Source organism: Hippocampus zosterae, chromosome 4 (assembly GCF_025434085.1).
Source record: "Hippocampus zosterae strain Florida chromosome 4, ASM2543408v3, whole genome shotgun sequence".
NCBI lineage: Eukaryota > Metazoa > Chordata > Actinopteri > Syngnathiformes > Syngnathidae > Hippocampus > Hippocampus zosterae.
The window spans coordinates 18,655,151-18,683,098 of record NC_067454.1 but is presented as its reverse complement, the minus strand read 5'-3'; the positions used below and the strand labels follow the sequence as shown (position 1 = coordinate 18,683,098).

At 41.9% G+C, this 27,948-nt stretch overlaps 1 protein-coding gene across 2 annotated transcripts in view; it reads right to left on the bottom strand.

Moving 5' to 3' along the window:
• Window positions 1-21,583, bottom strand: part of pde8a (phosphodiesterase 8A) — a 63,973-nt gene extending 42,390 nt beyond the window's left edge. The window contains exons 1-2 of one of the 2 annotated variants that reach the window (XM_052064447.1): window positions 20,078-20,227; window positions 482-542 (exon numbers count right to left, since the gene is read on the bottom strand). In XM_052064447.1, the coding sequence (XP_051920407.1) occupies window positions 482-496 (15 nt within the window). In that variant the 5' untranslated portion in view covers window positions 497-542; window positions 20,078-20,227. Of the gene's footprint in view, window positions 1-481; window positions 543-20,077 lie in introns of both variants that reach the window. The other variant, XM_052064446.1, reaches the window with a different exon arrangement.
• Window positions 21,584-27,948: the final 6,365 nt, after the last annotated feature.

Sequence of the window (27,948 nt, the reverse complement as noted above, 5' to 3'; positions counted from 1 at the left end):
TATCCAGATTACTGTGAAATCCCTGTAAGACCTGGACAAGCCTAAGCCATGCAGGGCTCGGGAGCAGCCCCTTACTAAAACCTCCTCTTCTACAGTAAATCTGCCCACAGCATCACCAGAGTCCAATTTTATGGACGGCTCCACTTTGCATTTCTTTCTCTTCACAACAGAGCACATTTTTCTGGAAAAACAAAGCACAACTTTCAAGTGTTCCCTCTCAAAACCCAAATTTAGCATGTATTGCTAATGAAGCAATACATGCTAAATTTGTTCTTCTCCACCTCGAGACTGCAGGAAAGCGTCAATGGATTTTGTGAATCACAGACCACTCGCTACACGGGCGCCTGCAATCAGCTTTCTCCTTCCTCGCATTCTATTTAAGGTCAAAGGTCAATAACGCCAAAGTACAAGGTAAAGAAGCTTGACAATGTCTAAGTGGGGCGCTGGCCGACCCAGTGACAAGACTTTACTGTAATCTTACCAGGAACCTTTCCATTGCAGCAGGCTCCTCCTCCTGTCCACCATGTCATCAAGACTGCAAGCTTAAAAAAAAGAGAATTCTTCACTGACTTTGATTGTGTTGCCAGAGTCATATCCAACTGTCTTTATTACCTCCCCTGGCACTGCGGGCTGAGGATGGGGTTAGCATTAACAATACGCCCACTTTGGTCACGCCAGCCCCCCCTCTATGTGCAACTTTACGTGGCTCCACCTCTCCAACTTGGTTGCTTTTGACAATATCAGAAGAGGGCTGAGCAAGAAAAAGCATTATATAATCTCTGGACCCCCCCCCCCCCCCCTCTTGTTCACTGCTAAAACAGGGGCACTGATGTCACCATTGCATGAGGGATCAGTGAGTGACATGAGCGGCGGTGCCGGCTCGGATCTTGGCACACAAACACACGTGACATCCTCACACCCAGGGATGCACACGCAGACACGTTGTGTCAGTCAAGTGACGGAGAAAAGCTCTGCCAATTCACACAGAAAAATTACACATCCGTTATGTAGCCGTTACAGCAGCGGTTATTTAATTTTTGTTCACACCAAGTCCGCTTAAAAAAAATAAGAAGTTATTTTACAATTAGCAATTACCACTACCATGACCGACATGAAATTAAAATCCAAGTAAAATGTACTCCGAGTTACATAAAAGATTGTAGCTAAATAAATCATTGTAAACAAACCGCTCTTGAAGATTAAATGCTAATGTGTTGTGCTGAAAAGTTAATCAGCGTTTTGGGAAGAATAAAAAAAAAAATTCAAAAGACCCATTCTTGCGCTATCAGTTCAGTGAAAATCGAAGTTCGAATCAAATTTGACCCAAAGTATGTTTTGATTTACGAACACTGACAGATCACTAAATTTGACATTTTCAGTGCATGCAAGCATTTCAAACTAAAATAACATATAAGAGCTGTAAAAATAGCTTCCGTTTTAAATTACCATTACCATCATCTGGGGTGAAAGTGAAAATTTGAAAAATGAGGCCCAAGATCCTTCTAAAGTGTAATTATTATTATTTTTTTCATATAAGCAAATGTTGCACATTAGTGAGAACCTTTCCGTTTAACAATCAGTTGCAGGGTTTAAGACTGTCTCTAATTGGTGCCATTTTGGCCTTGCTCATGTGTGAAGAGCAAATCTGCTGTTTGTTTGTTTTTTTCTCCTGACAAATTTCTGCTCCACACTTCTGCTCATTGATCAGTAATCTAGTGAACATGAGTGAAAATCGGAATATTTAATTTGCAAGTCAATTTGTGATGAATTCATGTGCACCCCTAAATTTTAAAAGCATGGAATAAGGGACACATACAGTAAGGTACTAAAAACCTTAGTCATTATATTTTTCCAATATTTTAATAAAGGTTTGACTGCCGCCCCTTTACTGGGTCATCAAACGACACGATAAATCCACACAGTCCATGGATTGGTGCGGGACTAAAAAAAGTTCAAGCCTCATCACACATAACATTTAATTCATTGATTCTCACGTCCCAATAGTGGTCACTCCACCAACAATTTAACAATAATTGGATTATAAGAGTTGGAAAAAATAATAATAATAATAATAAAAAATGGAGTTAGAAACTTACCACGGGAATCAGAGGAATTCTATAAGAATGCGCGAGTAAAGATAAGATCAGATAACCTTTATTTGTCCCACACTGGGGAAATTTGTTAAACCATGATTTGACAAAATGATAGATTAGCGCCTAATTGGCACCTTTAAAAATTGTTGTTGAAAATAAATTTAAGCGTTATCCTGACTAGATTTCTTGCAAGTCATACTACAGTACCTTGACGAGTTTTTCAAGTCACAAGCTGCGGTTTGGTCAGTTTTTGGTTTGTGTTACAAGCCAAAATCAGTGACGCAATCCTCCAAGTGAAATATTGAATATTTATTGCAAACATGCAGTACAACAAAAATACAAAATGAGTCTGTATTGAAATGAGCATTTTTTCAAATTGGCTGATGCTTGCTTGATAGTATTCTTTTGTGAAAAAATAAAATATTCAGATTCAGTCCAATGTGCTGCATGCAATTCATATCTTTGTTACTATGGGCGGGTTATTTTATTTCCGATATTAATCAGCTAATTAATCCGTGACTGGAATATTTTTCTGCCAATTGCCAGAATCTGCATCAGCCTAATTGAAATACTTTCCGTAAATTCAGTGAGACTTTTCCGACCATCTGAAGTTAAACAATATAAATAACGTGTATTGACAGTGCCGTACAAAAGATTACATTCGAGTATAGCTGTAAACAATCTTGCTGGAAAGATGCTGAAATAGATGAATTGAATGGGAAAGTAAAGTAAAACAAGCAACACAACACGCCTTTGCTGAATATTTGCCAAACAGTATTTAGCTATGCAAATTGTGTTCAAACACCGGGAAGGATCATGTGAATTGGTAGAAAAACCAAAACTCAAAGAAAACAAGGTAACAAGTACATGGAGCTATTTGTGAGGTGGTTTTCTTTCATTTGTTTTGTCAAACAACAAAGCTGAAAGAAGACAATGGAATGAATGGGGAGATGCTGTTTTAGTTTTGCCAAGTTTTTTTTTGTCTTGCTCGTTCTCATTGGTTGGTTGTTTTTGGGACAAAGGTACAATAAAAATGTGGGTTTCATCATAATTGTAGCATTAAGGATTGTTTGAAACAAATGATTCATTGCTACGCTTTCCTTCAAGCATGCCATTAGTTTTCAAAAAACACCTGCAGATGCATAGTTTCCACTGATCTGCTGTCTTAAAGTAGCCAACGATTGAGATGTGGCATCATACGCGTACGGTGTGCCTGCTAATGTGCAATTTACAATTCAATGCAAATGCTGGATGTGCCGATCATGTGATTCGGCAACTCTGATTGCGACATTCTCATTTGTGGCAACTCAAAGTCCAAGACAGATGCTGTGTGCCACATTAAAATCCCACAAACATGCTTTCTGCCGACAAATCAAACTAATGTAGCCTAATGGCATACTTGCCTCAGTCACTGTACGCTGTTCCGAAAAAGATGCTAATGAGCCATTATTAAAAAAAACACAATTTGAACACAGAAATACAAAATCAACCCTTTTGCAAAGGTTCGGGAACAATGACGGCTTTTACAACACTGTCTTGCTGGGGACTTTCAAACAGGAAATGAACAGCAGTCTCCCACACCGAAGTCCGGTGTTTGTGTGAGGCGTCCACATCCCTGACCCACCTACCCTCCCCTGTCCTTCCAGTCCCCACACGGACACTCTCACTACACAATGACATCATCTGATTGCAGACTCCCCTACGGTGAGGATTGCTACGGCTGAAAGATGGCACCGGTGACTTTGTCTGTGCTTGTACTGACGTATCTGATCAGCTCATTGCATTCACATACAATTTCTTAATAAGATCTTTTTTTTTCCGACAAGTATCTGTAATTCTACTCACTGTAAGTACACAACGTTAATACTTTGGCTTCCTCTGACCGTAGCCATAGCCATTCACATAAGCAAGGAGACACCCACTGTCAGCTTTAGACAAGCCTGAGAAAGTATTTACATTTTACGCTCAAGGCTCTTTCAAAAAAAAAAAAGAAAATTCTACACAACACCCCATAGTGTCAACATGAAAAAGGTTTGGGGGACATTTTTTTACAAATGTATTTAAAAACAAAACAAAACAGAGAAATCACATGTGCTGTACATAAATATTTGCAGCCTTTACCACCACGCTCAAAATTTAGACAGGTGCATGATGTTTCCACCGATCATCCTTGAGAGGTTGTAATTAATTAATTGTAATTGTAATTAATTGTAGTCTACCTGTGGTGAATTCAGTTGATTGGACATGATTTGGAAAAGGACCAAGGATGTTGTCAAGTCCACTTTTATTGAGTGTAAGTCAAGTTCCAGTCACAAAGGTCCAAGTCCAAGTTAAGTTCTAGTACACAAGGGCCGAGTCCAAGTCCATGTCCAGATCATGGCAAAAGTCAAACTTAAGACTAGAAAAATACTATTTTTACAAACACAAAATTTGAGGAATTTCATCATGCTCAACACTCTTCTTAGATGGCATGGGAACCTTTGCATTAATTGTGTGTGCAGAAAAAATGGCCTCTTTTTGTTATTACACTGCAAGTATCGAACAAAGTTCTATGTGTTGACGTATGTGTCTGAAATTTTCCATCCGTCCATCCATTCATTCATTATCCAAACAATTTTATCCTCACAACGGGGATGCTGGAGCCTATCCCAGCCACCATCAGACAGTAGGCGGGGTGCACCCTGAACTGGTTGCCAGCCAATCGCAGGACACACAAAGACCATTCACAATTACAGTCACACCGAGGGACAATTTAGAGTGCTCCATTAAGATACCATGCATGTTTTTGGAGTATGGGAGGAAACTGGATTACCTGGAGAAAACCGACGCAGGCACGGGTACTTGCAAACTCCACATAGGAATTGAAACCCGCACCTTTGCACTGTGAGGCAGATGAGCTTAGCAGTCAATCACTGTGCCACCCTCCGTAATTGTCTTCTTAAAAAATTTGCAGCTTCATGTTTTGTTTTGTTTTTTCTTTTTTCATTTTGAAGACGTTGTGGCTGACTGATGCCAGTTCTCGATGGTTGGTAAAGCCAAATTGTATAAAACCGCTGTTGGCTGCTATGACACAACCGCCTGCTTTGATTTTGATGATGATCTAAAAAACTAGCTCAAGTCCCTTTTAAAGGACAACGCTCATTTTGATGAATAAAAACATAGTCGAGATGATAAGAATATTTTACGAGCCCAATGGCCAAGTCTGAGTCAAGTCCAAGACGACAAAAAATGGGTTGAGTCAGGCCTCAAGTGAGAGTCTGGAGTGTTCCGGGCATCAGACTGGGCTGAAAGTTTACTTTCCAGCGGGACACAGACCCCAAGCACACAGCCAAAACAATGAAGGTGTGGCTTCAGGACAACTATGAGAGTGTCCCTGAGTGGTCCAGCTAGAGCCCGACTTGAATCCGATCAAACATCTCAAGACTGGAGCGATCTGAAAATGGATGTCCACCGACACTCCCCATCCAACCTGAAGGAGCAGGAGAGGTGCTGTAAAGAGGAATGGGCAAAACTGCCCAAAGATAGGTGGGCCAAGCTTCTGGCATCATATTCATAAAGACTAGAAGTTGTAATTACTGCCAAAGGTGCATCAATAAAGTATTGCCCAAAGTCTGTGTTGTTTTTGGCATTGTTGATTCATTTGCAAAGGACTTTCTACACTTTGTCATTACGGGGTGTTGTGTGTCGAAATTTGAAGGGGAAAAATGAATTTCTTCCATTTTAGGGGTGAGGCTGCAACATAAAATGTGGAAAAAGCAAAAGGATGTGAATACTTTCCGGATGCACTGCAGATCCAGTGACTGACATTCTTTTCTGCTTAGTTCCTATTTAAGTGGAGAAAGGCTGTAAAAATGAAGTTGAGTCCTCTGGAGTTTTTCCACGGCAAATTTGCCTCAGATCAACTGCCAATTTTATTAATAAATGTCCATTGGATTCATGATGAAAAAACTAAATCTAAACGTGTGGAACTTTGAAAATCTTGCCAAGGAAAGTGTCATCCAAGATAAAGTGCTGTGTTGTACAAAGCTTTCCTTAGTGCTTTGGGGCTCCATGAAGGCATTTAGTCATGACCTCAACTTTTGTGCGTTTTTTACAACTGTGCCTTGAGAAATGAGTTTAATTCGATCCGTCACTTTGCTTGTAACTTAAAACACTCATATCTAAAAAAAAACATGACCCATTAGTCTGTTCCAGCCTCTCAAAAAAGATCTAGAATTGTGAAAGTTATTTTAATGAAGAAAAAAATAGCACTGCAAAATGAAATACATCATTAAATAAAAAAAACATACTGCAATGGAAATTTAAAACAATTTTAAAATAATTAAACTATTTCTGTCACAATACACATAGTGCTGCTGAAGACTCAACTCCATTCTCAGCTTCTCGGTATGGCAGTAATATTGGTTGTTCTTTGCAGAGGATAAAGAGCACATGCCTGTGCGTATTATTATATGGTCTGTCTACATCTTTCTGTGCAGTTTTTGTTCGCATATGTTTAAAGTGTGGGCAATGCTGCCACCATAACTGCAAAGTATTAGCCCATATATCTATTGAGTTTCCCATTGTATGCTAGCATTGAGGTAGCAGAGGCTATTCAAGTATTTTTTACACACACACACACACACACACACACACACACACACACACACACACACACGCGGCCCAGTGGTCGACTGGTTAGCGCGTCGAGCCTCATAGTGCAGAAGTGCAGGGTTCGATTCCAGCCTTCCTGTGTGGAGTTTGCATGTTCTCCCCGTGCCTGCGTGGGTTTTCTCTGGGTACCGTACTCTGGTTTCCTCCCACATTCCAAAAACATGCATGGCAGGTTAATGGAACATTCTAAATTGTCCCTAGGTTTGTGTGAGCGCAGATGGTTTTACGTCGATGTGTGCCCTGTGATTGGCTAACAACCAATTCAGGGTGTCTCCCGCCTACTGCCCGAAGACAGGTGGGACAGACTCCAGCACACCCCGCAACCTTTGTGAGGATAAACGGATCAGAAAATGGATAGATGGACGCACGCACACACTGCACGCACGCTTTCTCTCACGCACACGCACACACACACACACATATATAACTAATCGGACGATCAACGGCCCGTAAAGTTCGGAATTTGGGGTTGGGACAACTGTATCTCAAGGCACAGTACCTGTAGTGGTTATGCCAAATGTGAAGTACAGTGGCGTAGGCATCAGGTTTTGAGACTGTGTTGCTAGCTCAGGGCCAGGACGCAAACTCCCACATTTCCAAAATAAATTTTGAAAGAGTTTAAGGCCATATATCCACTAATAGGAATTTAGATGGAAAATGGGTGTTGCAACATGACAATGACCCAAATGGAAGAAGTAAATCTAATTAATGGCTTAAAGAGAAGAAAATATGCATTCTGGAGTCGACCAGTCTTGACCTAGCACTAATTGAGATACCACTGTGACATTTCCATGTGCTAAGACATTGTGCTATGTAAAAAATTGAAACGTATGAGTGTTTGTGCGGTATTCCTTAAGAAGTCCGTTTTGCTGGGAGTTAGATGAATATCAGATCACATTTTAGAACCAATTAAACAGTTATGCAGGTTTCACAAGTTTTTCTAGCAACGGCATATAGTCTGTATATTTTCATCAGACGATATAGGAGATGATTGTAGTTTTACCGGTATGCAGCCTCTCCTTACTCCATATGAAAACACTGCTGGAGACATGTGATTAGGTAAATAATACAAATAGAAAAAGCGCTCCAGCATGAGGATTGCATTCATGTTGCTTAAGCAATGTGTTACACATGCTCCCCTCATGTCAAGACTGAAAACGCACTTAACCCACCAACGGAGACACTGACATACTGTCACAATCCCCGAGTGATCAATCTCAGATGAACTGGGACTTTGAAGCAACAGAGATGGCATGTTCTGTACGTGCTGTACTTTTCAAAACCACTCAACAACCTTGAGGCATCTTAGCTGCGCTCGAGCACATGACTTCCCTGTCCCAATTACTAGGTCCATTCATATGAAACAAACAAACAAACAAAAGTGAAGTGTTTTGGTGCAACATTAAATATCTGTGATGCATACGTTGCATCTGCATGTATTCTTGTCGACGTCAGTCCTGTCTAGCATGCAGCGGCACAATGTGGCACTACACCGAGGGCGCACACCTCGAAATGTATAACTCCGTACCAAAAAAAGATTTTCTGTGATGTATCGGGTAGCAAAAGAACTGCAGTACAGCATTGGCTGACTGTACTCTGGTTTTGATGAGTTTACAGCATACTGGGAAAAAAACAGTACAACGCTATTTTCTTTGCATGAACACATCAAAGTACCAGGAGGAAGTCTTCAATTACTATTCTATTCACTTATTCATTATGGTTGAGCATCTTTGTTTAGATTTTCTTTGACTGGCATGAATGGCCCCTCCTAATGTGCTGCATCATGACTCATTGGTGCAGTCTCTTAAAACTTAGGTCATCTGAGTTGACAAGAAATGCAATGTTTGAAATTGTCCTTGATCATACCTGGCTGCCACGTCAGACACACCTTCATTGCAAAGGTGTCACAAAGGGTCTTTGTCTGGAATAAATACCGGAAGTATTCATGAAAGGCAATTCTCACAATATAAAAAAACGCAACTTTGAAATGAGCCAAGTCTTCTTTTCACATAATCTAACCTCACAGTAGGCATGTAGAGCTTTGATGAAGGTTTCCAAATCTAGCAAAGCTATCACATACTGAATTTATGACGCAAACAAACCGTTTTCGAGGCGATAAGTGTGGCCTTCTTGGTAAAAGTTAGTCTCACTTGGGCTAACGTGCCATAAAAGAACATTCTTAGAAGGAAGAACCATTCTGTCTCTCTTGGAAAGGCTCTAAAAAGAATGCACAAAGATGCCTTGAGATACAATTTGTTCTGTCACCACGGTCTGAACTCCAACCATCTATTTCTGTTGAAATTAATGGAAACCCCACTCATCCGTTCAAGCACCCCCTCACCCACCCCCACCACCAAAAGCTGCTGTTGAATTCAACGTGGAAAAAAATTCTCACGCCACATTTTTGTACTTTATGAAAACATACAGTCCTGACATAATTAAATTACCGGTAATGAAAAAGAATTAAGCGGGGCGGCCTGGTAGTCCAGTGGTTAGCACGTCAACTTCACAGTGCAGAGGTACCGGGTTCAATTCCAGCTCCGGCCTCCCTGTGTGGATTTTGAATGTTCTACCCGGACCTGCGTGGGTTTTCTACGGGTACTCCGGTTTCCTCCCATCTTCCAAAAACATGCGTGGCCGGCTGATTGATCACACCAAATTGTCCCTCGGTGGGAGTCTCTGTGTGCCCTGCGATTGGCTGGTAACCGGTTCAAGATGTCCCCTGCCTACTGCCCGAAGACAACTGGGATAGGATTCAGCACACCCGTGACCCTTGTGAGGATAAAGCGGTTCGGAAGATTAATGAATGAATGAATTAAACAGTTTCTGTCACACTGTGTAAATTAAATGCTGCTCTTTTGGGTGTGCCTGCCTTGGCCACCTGAGGGCAATATAAAACAGACAGACGGAAATACTGTATGTTGTTATGAATCCAAGTTCTAGGCAATCCTTGCCTCTTTCCAGCAACCAATCATATTGCAGTGGAGTATGTCCTGCCTAAAACACCAGTGGGGTTCACAATAATATCTCAACCACTTTCTGATGTCATCATTACGGTCCAAACCATCGTTCTTTGCAAAAAAATAAAGAAAATACGATTGTAAATGCTGCGTTGCTTAAGAATTTCAATTCAATTCAAAACACAGCTGTGTCCAAATCCGTAAATTGTGTCCTCCGAAGGACCATTCGCGGGCTGGGTCCTTCAAAGGTTCCTTCTTATGTAGCTTCCGAGTCTCATAAGTCTGTGTAACTTTACGTTACCTTACAAACGTACCTTTAATGTGAATTTCTCCATTGTGAGACAAATAAAGGTTTTCTTATCTTATCTTCTTATCTTATACTCGTAGATCATTAAATATATGAAAACACAACTTATATTTCCTGAAGGCTATTGGTCTTGAGGTTTTTGTAGCAAAAATTTTAACAGAAAAATCCAAGAAATACATGCGTTACATTTTTCACAAATGTTCAATATGCGAACCTTTGGGCTACATGGCATTTGTCAAAACGGTATTCCATTTCTTGCCAAACGCGAACAAGCAAATCACTGGGTGTCAGTTGTCTGAGTCTTTATATCATCCATTCTTATCAATGGGGCTTCTCCTTTCCATTGAACGGCATTATCAGTAAACTACAATGAAATCGGTGCAAACCACGTTTTACGCAAAAAGTAAAAACATTGATTGTGACAACATTCGCCTGACAAAACCGCCGCAGGAGAAGATTTCACCTTTCAATCAAAAGAGGTTTTATGAAACACCCAGCAGTTCTACTTTATTGAGTTCACAGTCGCCATACAGCACATGTATCGCAAACGGTGGCTTGTATCTCAAACACTACATAAGATGGGTCCACGTATCTCAAGGCACCATTGTATTATATTGCGCTCCCACAATCAGCTTAAGTCTTAGTACACAGATGTCAAAGTCAAGGCCCGGGGGCCAGATCCGGCCCGCCACATCATTTTATGTGGCCTGCGAAAGCAATTCATGCGCCTCAACTTACATGATCCTTGCTAAAATTGGTACAGAAATGTCAAATTGTTATGTATAACAAATAATGTCAAGATTTTGTGATCATTTTGTTACTCAGTTAACATTCACTCAAACAATAATTGAACAAACTATTATAGTTTATTTGACTGATTTCAAAACTTCACCAATTTGTTATTATTAATATATTGTTTCATCATTGTATTTGCGATATTTACTCCATGTACAGCACTTTGTGTACAGCGATGGTTGTTTAAAACGGTGCTCTGTAAATATAGTTGAGTTGTACAAGTGAAATTGAATTTCACCTTCATACCGGCCCACCGAGGGAAGATATAACCCCAAAGCGGCCCATGACAAAAAATGAGTTTGACACCGCTGTCTTAGTACATCAATAACATACAAGATTATTACAAAAATAAATAAATAAATCATAAAATGCACTTCTACGTTCTTTATTCTCAGCGTCAACAGGTTGCCTTTGAGTACATCGCTTTCAGTGACAATGTCAGCAGTCACTGATCGTCATGCGCCATAACTAAGCCAACTTATTTCCTAAGACTCATTCAGCTGATGTGCCATGAATGATAAATGGCATGGCCAGTAGCCGGCTAGCGGACAGGAAGGGAGGATAGAGTCAAACTGCAGTTGACGATAATGTTTAAAATAAAACACAATGAGCCACTAAAGTCCTTCCTCAAGTAATAGTTTGACCTGATGGAAATGGTTCAGTAGAGAGGCAGAGATTTCACATTTCAGGCTGGATTTAGACTTTGTGGTTCGAGTGACCCAATTTCAGTTTTTCTCTCCCATGTGGCTTCCTTTGCATATGCATCATGGGAGTGTAAGGAGGAGGAAAAAGAAAAATCAAGGAATGGGATACATTCAGATCCAAATCAGGGCTGTCACTCTGCCAATGTGACAGCAGTGTACGGTTGGCAGAGATAGACCGGATATATCCCTCCAAATTCATTGATACTGTAAATCAGAGATAACCTCTGAGAGAGAGAATGTGGCCTTAAGATCTGCTGTGTAAAATGAAAAAAAAAAGATTTTTTTACCAGGTTTTTACCAGCAAACTTGGGCGGTGGCCTGACTGATGGCATGTAAGCTTTTTCAGACTCTGTTTGGGATTGGAGGTGTGTGTTAAACAAAGACTGGGGCTTAATTTGATTCATTTAAACATAAAAAAACCTCATAAACCTCATTAAAAGCGCTCTTTCTAAAGAATTCCTTAGCACCTGTTCTCACGTGAAGGTTCGAAAGGGGAGACAATCGAATGACATCCTTTGGAATAAACAATTTTTTAAAAACTCATTCGCAGGCAAACTGTGCAGGCAAAGATGCATGACGCGTGCTTGCTTCGAGCTGTATGGTACTCCCAAAATGTAGAATAATGTATACTTTCGGGCAAAACGTTTCATCCAAAGTGCAGTATATTTATATAGATTTATGTTCACCGTTTTGTTAAGCGCTTTGTTACAGCTGCAGCTTGCAACCATTTCCAATAAAATGGCCGCCAACTACGCTGTATATTACAGTGTGAACATTTATAGATGTAAAAACATGAACATGTAACAGTATGAAAATGCCAATTACAACTACATGCATATGAAGAAAAAATGATTTTATAATACATGAAGCATACAACTGTAGCGTTCCTACTTCATCTCTGAAAACATTCAGTCAGCATTATTTCATAGAAATTACACCAACTATTTATTCATTTCTTTTGAATAATTTCAGAGGGATTTCTAGAGTGATGCTATACTTAATGGTGTCAAGGAAACAATAGTTTATATCGCTCAAGAACACAATGTTTGACAACCTATTGAGAGAAAGCAACACAACCCCCCCCCAAAAAAACAAAAAAAAAACTAATATCAGCCTACATGAGGAGCACAGTGGATTAATTCATCACCGTGATAAGCCTTTGCCCTCCCCTGGAATAAAATTACCCAGTGGCTCTCAATAGACTACAGATATGCACGCATGCAAACAAAATGTATATTCAGAAAACGTGTGTTTTCTGTATATACACAAACACGCACACAAAAGTGAAAGACAGCCAAGTGGAAAATTTCAGAAAACAACAAATGTGTCATTTCTTGCTGGATACTTTTTAATGTCAATCATTAAGATGTTTCCCTAAAGATGATGTCACATCATTTACATGTGTTACATTTGGACCATCTGCAAGTCAGAATCATAACCATCACCACAAATGTCCACTTTATGCTTCATGTTTCAAGTGGGATTAAAGTCAAATATCCACACGGTTACTCTTCACAACTTTGCAGATGCAAAGCTGAGCGCAATTGTCCCAAGTGCGTCTTCCCCTCGATGTTTGTTTAACACAACAGGGATGCTACTTAATGGAGTGGCATGAGAACAACTTTGCAACACAGAGCACTTTAGCGGTTGCTCTATGCTCCTTGCAAGATCTTTCGTTTTGTATCTGTGTGTTTGACTATTTGTCCCATTCAATAAAAAGCTGAAATAGCATTGTGAACGTTGCGATCCGCGTTTTCCCCAATTTACTTGAGCAGCAGAAGGCCTGGGCAATAATTTAATATTAATTTGAATTGTGATAGACACGCGATCGATATGAACATTTGTTCAATGAAATGGTCAATAAAATATATAAATCAGGAGGAAAACCTGGAAGAAGTAGCTAGGGAGAGGGAAGTCTGGGCTTCCCTGCTAAAGCTGTTGCCCCCGCGACCCGGCCCCGGATAAGCGGTAGATGATGGATGGATGGATAAAAACCTTGACCCCCGCTCCCCTGGGATTCTGCATGCTGTGGGCAATATAATTATAATTCTTTACATGTACAAAATATATTTGTGTACTGTGCATACAGGAACTGCGTGACCCCATGTTGCACAACACAACTCATGTACAATTTCTGTCCTGACCTTACTGCGCTGATTTAATTGCGCTGAATGGAATCAGCCAAGGGATGGATTGCGGACACAAGTTGCTGACGGTGAGCCATGCGCACAATGAACTGAAGCCATATTGGAATGGTACTTGGACCGAAAATGTTGCTCCGCATTTCCTCCTTTTGCAGGCCAGCAAGTGACCGAGGTGGGTCAAGTGGAGTGACGCATCGGTCAGTGAGAGATCCCAGTCTCCACCTCCATTACAACCACCACCATCACAATCACCAAACCCAGCCTCGTGCCGGTGTTCAGGTGAAATGCTCCTCCAGTCATTCTCCAGCAACGGAGAAACCGCGGGTGTTTTCGCCCACCTGCTCCGCAGCAAGTCCGAGACGCCTTGCCATGGAGCCAACCGCAAAACAAAATCCTCCTCTCACTCTGTATGGAAATATTTGGCTCACTCTGTCCCGTAATCATTTTTATATTATATGATTACGTTCAGTGTCCAGAGTACAGTGATCCGTACCACTTCACACTTCAAGTTTTTGCGGCTTCAATATTATGTGTTCTTCTTTAAATATATAATTAAAAAAATAAAATACAGACGTATCAGCAGCCATATTGCATAAAGAAGACCAAGTATCATGCATGTTGTTGTTTTAAATAGCAAAGAAATTAATCTATAAAATTTAAAAATCAATATATAATCATGCATACATTTTTCAGCCACATCGTCCAGCTTTAAGCTGCAGTGCAAAATAATACTAATTAAAAAAATAACCATAAGAGCTCATATTTTGAAAAGCGACTAAATTGTGGTACTGGTAACTTTCACTGCAGTTATCTACACAATCTACCAGCATAAAGTACACCAGCAATTTGACAAGTTCGCTTCTAGGGACTCACGCCGTCCATTTTCCATTGCGATGGACACCGTTATTACGGTCGCGGGTGAGCTGGAGCTGATCCCAGCTGACTATGGATGAGAGACTGGGTAAACGTCGGACTGGTGGCCAGTCAGCCTTGAGCGCATGCAGATAATCAACTCATTCATCAACAATTCCGCAACGGTTATTAATCCAACAAGCATAGGGAGAACAGTCAAACTCTACACAGGCCTGAGTTGCATTGTGAACCCAAAAACTCTTCACGGTGAGGAAAACATGCAAATCACTTTTTGATAAACTACAGCTTGTCTAAAGCAACACGCATACCTGGTCACGCACTGAATATGTGTGTGATTTAAAAAAAGTGTATGGATAAATGTGTCTTATCACTTTCAGAAATGTGATGATTTCATGGTGGAAAGTATGTATGGGTGAGTGATTCTGCCATTTGCGTATAAGGACAGACAGCACATGATTCAGTCAAATTTGATTTGCTTGTGCGAGGCAGCGGTGGGAAGGAACAAAGTAGAAATATTACTGTGCTTTTTCTAATTTCCATGCATCTGTGCTTCATTGTTATTTTTTCACTTGTACTTCCAAGATTTGGAAACAGATAGTTTCTGTACTTTCTACTCCTTTCTCAAGAGGCTCAAAAATGTGTCATCTAAGATGAAATTCCATCTTCAGGTGTCATCATTTGCTAATTTTGCATTTCAGTCAGCTCACAATGTCAGCAAAGCCATGGGAATGTGTTGTTTGTAGAGCATAAAAGTCACTCGCTAGCTCTTAAACGTTAACGTGCGGCATGTAATGATTTTTTTTCTCTGTACAAGCTAGTTGTGTAAGCGTAATTAAAAAAAACTAGTTTGCAGGTTTCACGCTATTAAAACAGGTATTGTACGTACCGGTAATTGATATTAACCATTCATTTTCCTTTCGTACAATTCAGTCTACATATTTTTATTTACACTTAAATGAGGAGTTTGCAATTCTATCCATCCATCCATTTTTCGATCCGCTTTATCTTCACAAGGGTCGCTGGGGTCCTGGAGCCTATCCCAGCCGTCTTCGGGCAGTAGGCGGGGGACACCCCGAATCGGTTGCCAGCCAATCGCAGGGCACACAGGGACGAACAACCATCCATGGACACACTCACACCAAGGGACAATTTAAAGTCGTAGTAATCACCCTGCAATGCAAGTTTTTGGAATGTGGGAGGAAAACGGATTACCCGAAGAAAACCCACGCAGGCCCACGGAGAACATGCAAACTCCACACAGGGAGGCCGGCGCTGGAATCGAACTCTGTACCTCTGTACTGTGAGGTCGACGCGCCAAGCACGGGACCACCAGACAAAAAGCAACATAGTTAAGGACCTCAGGCAGACTGAGAAGTAACGTGGAAATAGCCACAATTCTGATTGACTGGTAAGTTTAGCACCCATTTTTGATTTTTAATTGGTTGTACATCCGAAAATATTTAAAAAATTAACCTGCTAACATTTAGTCTTGCAGTAAGACTTCCAAATAAGTCACTCGAGCAAAATTCTAGACATGTGTAACATCGGCTCGTTTACATCACTGATGCCATCTTCGTATTGCTTGTGCTGCTGCTGCTTTGTTGCAGCTGGACAGTGTTCCCTGTCACTACTTATCACCACGACGCACTTTCATTATCACATGCCGTTATGAATGGCCATGTTTGTGGATCAGTGAGGGGCACGGCTTTTGAGTTGGGGGCGGGGATTACTGAAGTGAGGCCACATTCAAATCTGGTGGGTTTTGAAACTGCAAACTACCCCTTTAAGTACAGGACTTAAATCAGTACTTCTACTTCTCAACTCAATCGTCTGTACTCTTCAGCAAGTACACAATGTGAGTACCTTTGCCACGCCTTGAGTGAGGGCAACCCGAAGGAAAAAGTCAAGGCTGGACAAATGGCGCCATGTTTGGCCGAGGCTTGTGAATATCTATTTGGATTTAGAAAATGCCCACTATCTCAGGACCTTGTACTTGAGCCTTATCATCCTCAGAACAGCCCAGATGGCACCATACCCTTGACAAAGACTCACGTCACGCTCCCAAAGCTCTATTGAACGTTTCTCACACTGCAGACGCCTGCACGCCGTCTCCTGGTCACCCAAGCTCCAAACACACAGCACGCATTTGTTTGACTGTGTTTTTGCAAGAGGCTAAACTTCACTGTGGCTATGACCAGCTGTGTGTGGTTGGAGAGGATAATTATCATCCTAACAGGGATAAATGTGTGCGCAATCTTCACAACCACAATGACACAAGGCAGGGAACACATGCACGTCGGGATGAGAAAAAACAACATTCAAAATGTTGCACTAAGACAACTGATTATTTCGCAGTTTACAATATTTCCTGAATTGGATTTTCATGGTCAGGGAGCCCGATTTCCACAGGAGAAGTACTGCACTGTGCCAAAAATCCTAGGCAACCATTAGAACTGTGAGTTATTTTAGCAGTGCCAAAATTACCTCCCTCGTCTCTTGACTAGAATACAACCACGAAACCATGAAAAAACAGCTCTGGAGGCTTAAGTTATTTACTGAAACCTATTCCTCCATCCACTGATGTTACAACAGCCCGACAATGGCAAATTTGCTTACAGTGGTGGGATGTACAATACATACTTCATTATTGTATATTATATTATACAAACCTTCAAACTCCCTGGCCCCTAATTTTTGTTTTAGTGTTCAAAAATACTGAAAGAAAATTGGGAAAAAAATTCATCAGCAACTCGGTGAAACCATGGGGGTTGAACGCGATTAAGCAGGGATCCACTGCGCATACTTCTCAGTACTGTATTTGCACATTTTCAGCAAATGCCTTCAAGTGCTGAAAATGAATTGGAAAAAAATGAATAAATCTCTGAATTCACGTCACATGTTCTTCAAATATTGAGTGAGACCTCTTTCTCGATACTCTAATGTTACAATGATGCAGAAACATAGGATAAAAGATGTTAACAAATTTGAAGGTCGTAGAAGTGTTTAAAAAAAGCATTTAAATAGTGTAAGAAGGTTTGAAATGTGAAGAAATTCAAAAAGGCTGCCAATTAATTTCACCTACAGCAAAGAGTTGATCAATCAACTAATTGTTTCAGCTCTAATTACTACCGTCACCTACTGGGATTTGGAACTGCTGGTGTTCAATTTTAAAATAAAAAAAAAATAAAAAAAACAGCTCCCTGGGCTTGAAAGTTGTGTGTTAGCGTTTAAAAGGGGCTTTAAACGAGTGGCATGCACACAATTTCCAGCACAATCAATAGCGCTCATTGATCTCCTCTCTTGGCGGTAGAAACAAATCAAAAGTAGCAGCGACACATGACCTCCATCAGATGCTTAGCAATAATGTAACACAGAAAGCACACTTTTCTCTACGCTAACTGAACGCCGCCAGTCGCTGCCATGATCTAGAGAGGACAGCAAAGATGACACCTTATAGATTTAGGATTAACCATTTCCAGCTGAAGGAGATTTGTGTACCATTAGTCTAACTCAATCAGGAGACTAATTCAATCAAAGGCACAGTGGCCGTCCTGACGTGGGGGCATCTGTCACGCTGCCTTCTCACTACATCCTACGCAGACATTTAGCCACAAAATTCAGCTTGACATGAGCCCTCAAATATAGCCTGTGGTCTGCTAAACAAAATGTACATACAGAAAACACGTGTGCATGCACGCACACACACACACACACACACACACAATGTGCAAGATTGTGCTTCAGCTCGATGTACAGTACATCGGCCATGACAGAAAAGGACATTTTTCTATGCCCCAACCTCGTGAAATTTGTAATAATCCGTGTACTTGTTCTGCCAGTTTTACTTGTCCTAAGACAAAATGTAACTGTATCTGTGGTAATAGTGATTTTCAAATACCATTGACCAAATAGCTCTTGGATAACACTAAATGGCTTTTTTTTCTCTCTCGACGGTCCCTCTTAATGACCAATTTACACATCAATTCTAACAGACAAAATTTTAAATCATATTCTTATTTTTAATTGTTAATAGACTTAGTTTTATCACGCACACATTTCTAAAAGAAGTAATTGTGCCGTGAAGTTGGGTTTACAAGAGCTACATGACTCAGCAGAAATGACATCAAGCTAATTGCTCTGGCCATACGTAGATGGTAAATCTTCTCTTGTAATGTTCATATTACAAAATGGAGTCAGTCACTTTAAAAAAATGCAACCTTGTTGCTTGTCACATCAGGGTTCGGGTTCTGAACCAGCGTGCCATGGCATCTAACACAGCTAACACGTACGCTCAATATTTTTTTTTAAATAAAATAAAATGGTAATAATAATAAAATATCAGCATTGATTTGCAACCCTCTTACTTGCATTCCTGTTACTGCATTTAGCACATTAGTAACATTACGTTTTGACTTAAATAAAATATAAACAATATTTTTAAGGTGCCCGAGTATCTGTAACAAGGTTGCGCCAAACACAGCAAAATATCATATGAAAAGAAAATAAGTATCTTATAAAAAGTGGACCACTGATGGTTGAGCTGGACCTATTGCATGTTTTTTTTCACGAAAAATACAAGAATTCTTAAAATGTTGGCATCTGTATTATCTTTCAATTCAACAGTGCATTGCAATCATCACAGCATGAGCGCTTGGCCTTAAATGGAATCGAAGCCAGCTTAGACTTCTCAGACTAATATTCTTTTAACAACTCAACATTGATTCCCTTCTTGATTTGTGCCATAAACCAAATCCATCAATCTTTCTCATCTCAGCCTTCTGCGCAGCAAACACACCAACGTGCATGTGTGAGCTCTTACACAACATGCAAATGAGAATGAAATTGATCATCCCCGAGATGGGGAAGCAAATCTCTTTTCGAAGCGTCCAAGCAGCACATCTCATTATGCCACTCTTACTGTAATTATTCATAGTCCAAGAGACAAATGGGACTGTTAAATTTTGTGTTGATGCAACATAGAGTACACTTTACAGTATGCTAGCATCGATCCTTTTTCGGGCCTACTTGCTTTTGTCAGTTTTTCATTTAAAAAAAAATAGGGGGGGGGGCATTTTTGAATTGTATGATGACCTAACAAAAGAAGTCTTGGCCTTCTAATGAGAAGCGGTGGAAAGGTGAAGCAGAACCCAAATCTGTCTAGTTTAAAATTTGGAAGCAGAGTGAAGAGAACTCAGGCAGCTGAGAACAATTAGCAATCATTCGGCTCAAATAAATGTTCTAAAACAAAGTTCTAGGGAAATTCATGCAAATGTACTGTCCCTAAAAGTTACATACAACTGAATTGGTCTTTAAAAAAATGCCCCATACTCGATAAAAATACAGTTTACATATTTTAAGCCACTGTAAAAAATGTTGCACTAAATTCCACCATTTAAGGTTTTAAGAATTACCGATCTAGATCAAATTCTTCGACAGTAAAGTTGAAGTGAATGAGGTCACGGATTTCAAATGAAGTGCAATCAAATGAAAGTGGCCTTTCAACATCAAACAAACATTTGATAGAAACCGCGCCGGTGTGTTGCCTCACCTTGCAGCTCAGGGGTTTGAGGGGTAGTCCCGAGACAGGATTTCCTTGATGCTGAGTAGTGTTTGTCTGTTGGGGCGAGTGGGAATCCTCAGACTCTTTTCCACTGTGGTAGACCACCCTATCAGAGATATGAATACTTGAAGCACAGCCCATGCTTCAACCCACTTCAGCCTTTTTTTCTGTCCGTTTTTGTGCAAGTGTTTTGTTTTTTTTACTTTGAGGGCCACCTGGGTGTCATTTGCTCACTTGTCGTTTTCTTTTAGTGACGCAAAATGTCCATCCTCTCAGTTTAAATATATAAATAGATATATGTCATCTGGGCCACAACAAAGCCAGTTCTGTAATTGCTCCAAAAAGAGACATGAATAATGAATTTTCTCTCCCCCCCCCCCCCCCCCCACAGCCCGCAGGGAGACCGGAAAGCCGATTTCCTCTCTCTTGTTCCTCACATGAACTTAATTGGCGATCTTTAATCAAAGCAGCAGTGCTCCTTTGACGGGTGGAAAGAAAAAGAAAGTTGGGTTATAGTTCAGCTGGACAGCTCAGATCCCCCAAGGCTCCTCTTGTCACTCGTACCATATCACCATTTTTCATGTTGCTTCTTTGTGCTCAACTTCAGTCATTAAGTAGGCCTGAGCACACACTCTCACTCACACGCGCACAAACGCACACACGTAGTGCAGCCTCGTGCAACAGTTTTATCCATTCCTGCCGTGCAATCTTGCACCGGTAGTCGTCCTTGTCCACTCTGATGCCATTCAATAATAATTCGAACACAGAACAGATTGTGTGGTTTTTGGAACAATCTGCCGGCCCACTTCAGCTGAGGACGGTCAAGGTACACGTTGTCACCGTGCTTCGCTCCAAGCCCGAGCCGACCAGCATCATCCTCCTCCTCATCAACAGGCTGGAATATTCACACCGCGCGACATTCATGTGGAGTCCTTGTGGACACGAGGGTCAAAGCATTCCCAATGGAGCACGACGCAACTCCCCATGTATCAGCTCCAGAATTGGCCGACGGAGGACGCGGAGCAGCCAACCGGCGTTCAGGCATCCGCTACTCGCTTCAGGATGAGCCCAACCCGGGAGCTGTGTGTCCGGACTCCTCGGCGTTCCCTCATTCCGGTGGTGGTGGCGTTGGAGGAAAAAAAAAAAGGAGGAGGTATGTAGAGGCTGTCAAATTGTAAAAATGACGAACGTACCGCCTTCTGGAGAATGCCCCCCACCCCCTCACCCGCACCCCCAAAAGGCAGTATTTGAAGACAAGTTCTCGGTGCAGGATGATTAAAGGTGGCGAGGGCGCGGAGACGAGCGAGAATGAAGCCGCAACATCGAGCTCGGTTTTTTGTTTTTTTTTAGGCTTGTCTTTTCTCTGCCTTGCCTGGCGCTTGCCCTTCCATTTCTTCGTCGCTGCTTGACAGCGGCACATCCAATAAAAGCACCCGCAAGGATTGACCTACAGCCTTTACTGACGTTAATGCAAATGAGGTGCGAGCAGCTAATGGGCGCCGCGCTCCTGCAGCCGGTGGGTGGTCCTCCACGCGGCGTGGGAACTTTGAATTCACTCAGAACGCTCCATGCACTTTTTACTCTTGGCGACGCGACTAAATGCCGGAGAAAATAAATGTTTTTCTTCCTACACCCAATGCCGTTTTATTCTCTTGTACTGTAATCCCATTTTGATATCTAGTAGGAGATCTGTGTACGAGTCCGCTCTTTGCCTTCACTAGACAATATAGTCCACAAGTAGAGCAACGTAGTGTTACCTTAAGACAGTGGTGGGTAAACTACGGGCCGCGGGCCGGATCCGGCCCGTTGGTCTTTTTAATCCGGCCAGCCGAAAATTGGTGCACAATTAAGGTGTAATTGCATTCATTTCGTTTGGACTTGTAATGACAGGTATTTCAACACCAGGTGGCGCAGTTACCTCAAGTTGCAGAGCACAGTGAGGGAGGGGAAGACGAAGAAAGAGGGAGAGAGTAATGACCATGGAAGGGAAAGTGATATGTATCTGATTAAACTAAGCGGGTAACAAAGTACGAAACATTCAGGAGACGCCTGGAGTTAGAAAGACTCAAATCTACAAGACTTTGAAAAACAAGGAAGCGATTCTTATTCAGTCCGATTCTGGCAATTTCCATGCTCAGAGTGAATTGCTTGTGGCTCGAGTAAATGAACATTTCCTAGAATGGTTTAATTGTTATCATGTTAAAAACTTTCCGCAAACTGGACCGCTAATAAGAGTCGGAGAGCAGTCAAATGTGTAGAGCGTGAACAACAGGGGGCTCAGTACACATCCTTGAGGAGAATCGGTGCCGAGTGTGATGGTGGAAGAGAATGTTACATTATTACTGGCATACAAAGACATTGTGCTACCTTCTTTATTTTCTATTTCTAACTTTTGGCCTGGCCCTCCACAATATTTTCTGCTTCTCATTTGGCCGCCCCGGGAAAATAATTGCCCACCACTGCCTTAAGATCAATGTCAAGGATATTCGTATGGATTTATAAAAGTGGATGAACCGATGAGCATTTATTTAATATCTTTGATATGCATCTACATGCACAAATAGCAGCACGTTGGCATACACAAAGTAAGACCACTACATGTTACTAGTGAGGCAAAACTCTGTGTACTAAATCCCAAGAAAATGCCAAATATTAATGCAGAGATAGAAGTGTACAACAAGGCACGCAGTTCTACATGGGAGCAAAGCAAAATGCAGCAGCACAGAAAATGGTGAAGACAAATAAGCAATCTGGCATCTTCCTGGTGTGACCACAGAGCTTGAAACTGGCAGCTAATTACAGTTCCTTCCCCAGATGTGCGGCGCAGACAAGAAAAAAAACCCCCACAAAGAACAGGCAAGTGATTGAAAAAGAAACACACAACTCAGAGTGACTTCTGATAATTTACAGTATTAAACCTGCATTCAAAGTTAATTGAAAAATTAAACCATCACATTTATCCCACCAAAAATTGTCTAATTTAATTTCACTTTTTTTTTCTCAAAGTGTGAGTTTGGAAGTTGGCACTATAAGCACCATGCTAGGTGGGGGGGAAACCCCAATTTAATGTTTCTTTTTTTCACATCAGTAAATGTTTTTTTGTCAAAATTCAATAGCACAGTTTTTTCTTGGCTTTTCAAATGGTGGGTGTCAGGTGAGTTAATTTTTGGTGGCAATTTGTGTTGTGGATATTTTTCTGCAGCTTGTACTAACTGTGATTAAGATTCAGCTTTTACTCGCAGTAAATTTCCAACCTAATCTATTTCAATTGCGATACTCTTTTTGGGTCACATTTTATGCTTTTCCTGTTCTCAGCATTGAATGCCGGCATGTTTCACACTAGAGGGAGCCAAAGAGTAATTTACATCCAACGTCCAAGCTGTTTATTCACACAAAGGTCACGGGGTGTGCTGGATGGAGCCTATCCCAGAGTTCTTTGGGCAGTAGGTAGGATAAACCCAGGACCGGTTGCCACTCAATCGCAGGGCACACATAGACAAACAACCATTCACACTCACAATCACAACTAGAGTCAACATAGAGTTTCCAATTAATTAAGCTACAATGCATGTTTTTGGAAAGCGGGAGGAAACCGGAGTACTTGGGGAAAATTGCATAACCCACGCAGGCAGGGCGCAGCCCAGAATCGAACCCCAAGCCGCTGAAATTAGTTATGAGTTTCTTTTTTTGGGTTTCTGGTCTCTCCCTTGGAGATAGGGAAAAAAAGCTCGGTGATCTGGGGGGGATTCAGAGTTGAGAGGCGCCAGATGAGGTGGCTCGGGCCACTGATGAGGACGCCTTCTGGACCCTGGTGAGGTGCTCCGGTCATGTCCCACCGATAGGAGACCCCGGGGGAGGATGCAGGACACACTGGAGAGACGACGTCTTTCGGCTGGCCTGGGAACGCCTTGGGATCCCTCCGGAAGCCTTTGAACAAGTAGCTGGGGAGAGGGAAGTGTGGGCCTCCCTGGTTCAGCTGCTGCCCCCTTGACCTTACCCTGGATAAGCGGGAGAGGATGCATAGATGGATGGATGTCATGATTGATGTGATGATGTGCATGAGTAAAAAAAATTACTACAAATTGATGAAAACATAACATTGAAATCTGAACAAAAAAAGATCATTGGGAATTTTTAGTTCATAATTATTTTGTAAATTATATCGATTCAATCAATAACTTTGGAACTTAAAATCAAAATTATGTTGTGCTGATGTGTGGCCAGCACGAGTCAAGTGTCCAATGATGTAGCAAGATCGTGGGCCAGACACATCGATATATACTGTAATAAATCCTTGTCTCACCCCCCCTCGGGTGGTGTCTGTCCCTCATTCAGCTCGGGTCCTCTACCAGAGGCTAGGAAGCTTGAGGGTTCTGCGCAGTATCCTTGCTGTTCTCAGCACTGCACATTTCTGGACTGAGATGTCCGACGTTATTCCAGGGATCTGTTGCAACCACTCATCTAGTTTGGGGGTCACTGCCCCGAGTGCTCCGACCACCACAGGCACGACTGTCACCTTTACCTTCCAGGCTCTCTCCAGCTCCTCTCTGAGCCCTATATATTTGGGACCGCTACATCCATTACAATGGCTTTCCTCTGCCCTTTATCTATGATCACGATATCTGGTTGGTTCGCCATTACCATCTTGTCAGTCTGGATCTGGAAGTCCCACAGGATCTTCGCTCTGTCATTCTCCACCACCTTCGGAGGTGTTTCCCATTTTGACCTTGGGGTTTCCAGTCCATACTCCGCACAGATGTTTCGGTAGACTATGCCAGCCATCTGGTTATGACGTTCCATGTAGGCTTTCCCTACAGAAATCTTACATCCTGCAGTTATGTGTTGGATCGTCTCAGGTGCCTCTATGCACAACCTACACCTTGGGTCTTGTCTGGTGTGGTATATCTGGGCCTCAATGGCTCTGGTGCTCAGGGCCTGCTCCTGAGCAGCCAGGAGGAGTGCCTCTGTGCTGTCGTTCAGGCCAGCTCTCTCTAGCCACTCAGATCGGCCACTTCAGTTATGGTCCGGTGGTACATCCCGTGTAGGGGCTTGTCCTCCCATGATGGTCCCTCTTCCAGCGCCTCATCCTCTGTTCCCCATTGTCTGAGACATTCTCGGAGTACGTCATCCGTTGGAGCCTTCTCCTTGATGTATTCATGGAGCTTGGATGTTTCATCCTGGACAGTGGCTCTCACACTCACTAGTCCCCGGCCTCTTTCCTTTCGGCTTGCGTACAGTCTCAGGGTGCTGGATTTGGGATGGAACCCTCCATGCATGGTTCGGAGCTTTCGGGTCTTAATGTCCGTGGTCTGAATCTCTTCCTTTGGCCACCATTCCTGCAGGGTATCTGATCACTGGCAGGGCATAGCTGTTTATTGCCCGGGTCTTATTCTTGCCATTGAGCTGGCTTCTTAGGACTTTTGGAGGTATTTGGCCGTAGCCGCTTTCCTTGTTGCTATATATTGTTGTTATATATATATCTATATATGTATGTTTGTATACAGTACATACATACATACATACTGCACTTTTTTCTCATATTGTTTGTTCAAACAAGCATTTCACTGTGTCCAGGGGGCTGTGATTCAATAAGATAAGATATCCATTATTTGTGCCACACTGGGGAAATTTACAACCTCCAGCAGCAAGAATGTGGGTAGAAAGAAGAAAAAACAAACAAACACTGTTCAATTAAGTGCAATATAAATGCAAAATGGATACATCACAGTGCTATTTACAATTGTTTTTCACATCATTTAATTATTATTATTATTATTATTGTTGTTATTTTTATTCAGCAGCCTGACAGCAGTCGGTAGGAACGAGCGTCGGTATCTCTCCTTCTTGCAGCGCGGGTGTAACAGTCTCTGGCTGAAGGAGCTACCAAGTGCTGTCAGGGCGGGCTGGAGGGTGTGGGAGGGACTGGCCATCATAGCTTTTAGCTTAGTTAGCATCCTTCTGTTGCCCACCTCCTTCAGAGTGTCAAGGGAGCAACCCAGGACAGAACTGGCCTTCCTGACCAGTCGCTCCAGTCTCTTTCTGTCCCGGGCTGAGATGCTGCCTGACCAGCAGACAATGCCATAATGGATGGCCGAGGCCACCACCGAGTTATAGAAAGTCTTAAGGAGCGACCCCTTAACCCCAAAAGACCTCAGCTTCCTGAGTAGGAAGAGTCGCCTCTGTCCTTTCCTAATCAGGGTGTCCGTGTTTGTAGACCAGTCCAGTTTGTTGTTCAGAAGAACACCTAGGTACTTGTAGGAGGTCACCCTCTCTATGTCCATACCCTGGATGTTCATCGGTGCTGGTGAGGACTGTTTCCTGCAGAGATCCACAACCAACTCCTTAGTTTTCCTAGGGTTGATCTGGAGGAGGTTCTGCTGGCACCAGTCCACAAAGTCCTTCGCCAGTCCCCTGTACTCCAGATCATCCCCCTCTGTAATGAGGCCACCAATCGCAGAGTCATCGGAGAACTTCTGAAGGTGGCAGTTTGGAGTGGCGTGTCTGAAGTCCGAGGTGTAGAGGAACAGGAATGGAGCCAGAACAGTCCCTTGCGGCGCTCCAGTGCTGCAGAGAAACCTGTCCGACTCAAGGGACAGAAGGGACAGACGACTGGTCGAAACGGTTGAAAAAACGGTTCAGTCCATTTGCCCAGTCCTTGTCCTTCTCAGTCAATGCCTTTGGGCTGTCATGGCCTGAGATGGTTTTCAGGCCCCTCCAGACACCAGTGACATTGCTGGCCTGTAACTGGTCCTCCAATTTCATCCTGGTAATCTTCTTCCCCTCCCTGATCTTTCTTCTCAGCCAAATCTGCTCGGCCTTCAGCTCCTCTCTGTTTCTCGACATAAACTCTTATATAAATATAATATAATATAAATATAATAAATAAATATAATATAAATCCTATTCTCCATACGTCTAGACACAACACAGAAAATCTAAACTTTTAACACTGCAGCTATTGTCTTGTATCGTGTATTGTCTGTATACAATGTTCTTGTTTTATCTTTGTTTTTGTTTTACATGCAGTTCCTGGTCGTGACCAATCTGTTGTTCAGCTACAATAGGCACCTTTAACCCCTTCGTATCCAAAGTTGCATATGAAGCTTCTTCATCCTGTTTTTCACAACAATAAATCACTTTATTTCATTTGGAGAAATCACAGTCATGTTAGTTGTAATAAATAAACATTCTTGGTTATGTCTTTTTTTTTTTTTTAAGTGAGCAAACCATTCTGTCCTGGAACATGTTGTCACAATTCAATCAGCTGACTGCAGTACAGAGGACTAATATAGATTCCATATAAGCTGCAGCAAAGTGAGGACATGATTAAGTATACAACTCCTTCAAAGGACATTCTGTTATAAAAATACTTATTAGTACACCAACATCCACAAAAGATATTAACTCGTCAAATTTTACAATGCCAGTAGTAGTTCTATTATTGCACATTTGTCATATAGGGCATCATTTTTCCTCAGTTAGTTCCTTGTCTTTGTACATCAATGGTTTCCTACTAGTGAGGACAAAGAGCATATTAGAACTTGGACATTAAGATGGACTTCAAGAATACTGAATTCCAGTAAATGCTTCATAATAATAATTCAGCACATATGACTGTTTTACTTACATTTTTGCATTACTTTAGCACTTTCACTGCTGTATGGCATTTCTGCACACTAGGATAACTTTGACAAACTACTGTAGTTGGACAATGACTTTTTGCTCTATTATGAGTGCGGGCGGCCCGATGGGGGATTGGTTAGCGCGTCGGCCTCACAGTGGAGAGGTGCAGGGTTTGATTCCAGCTCTGGCCTTCCTGTGTAGAGTTTGCATGTTCTCCCCGTGCCTACGTGGCTTTT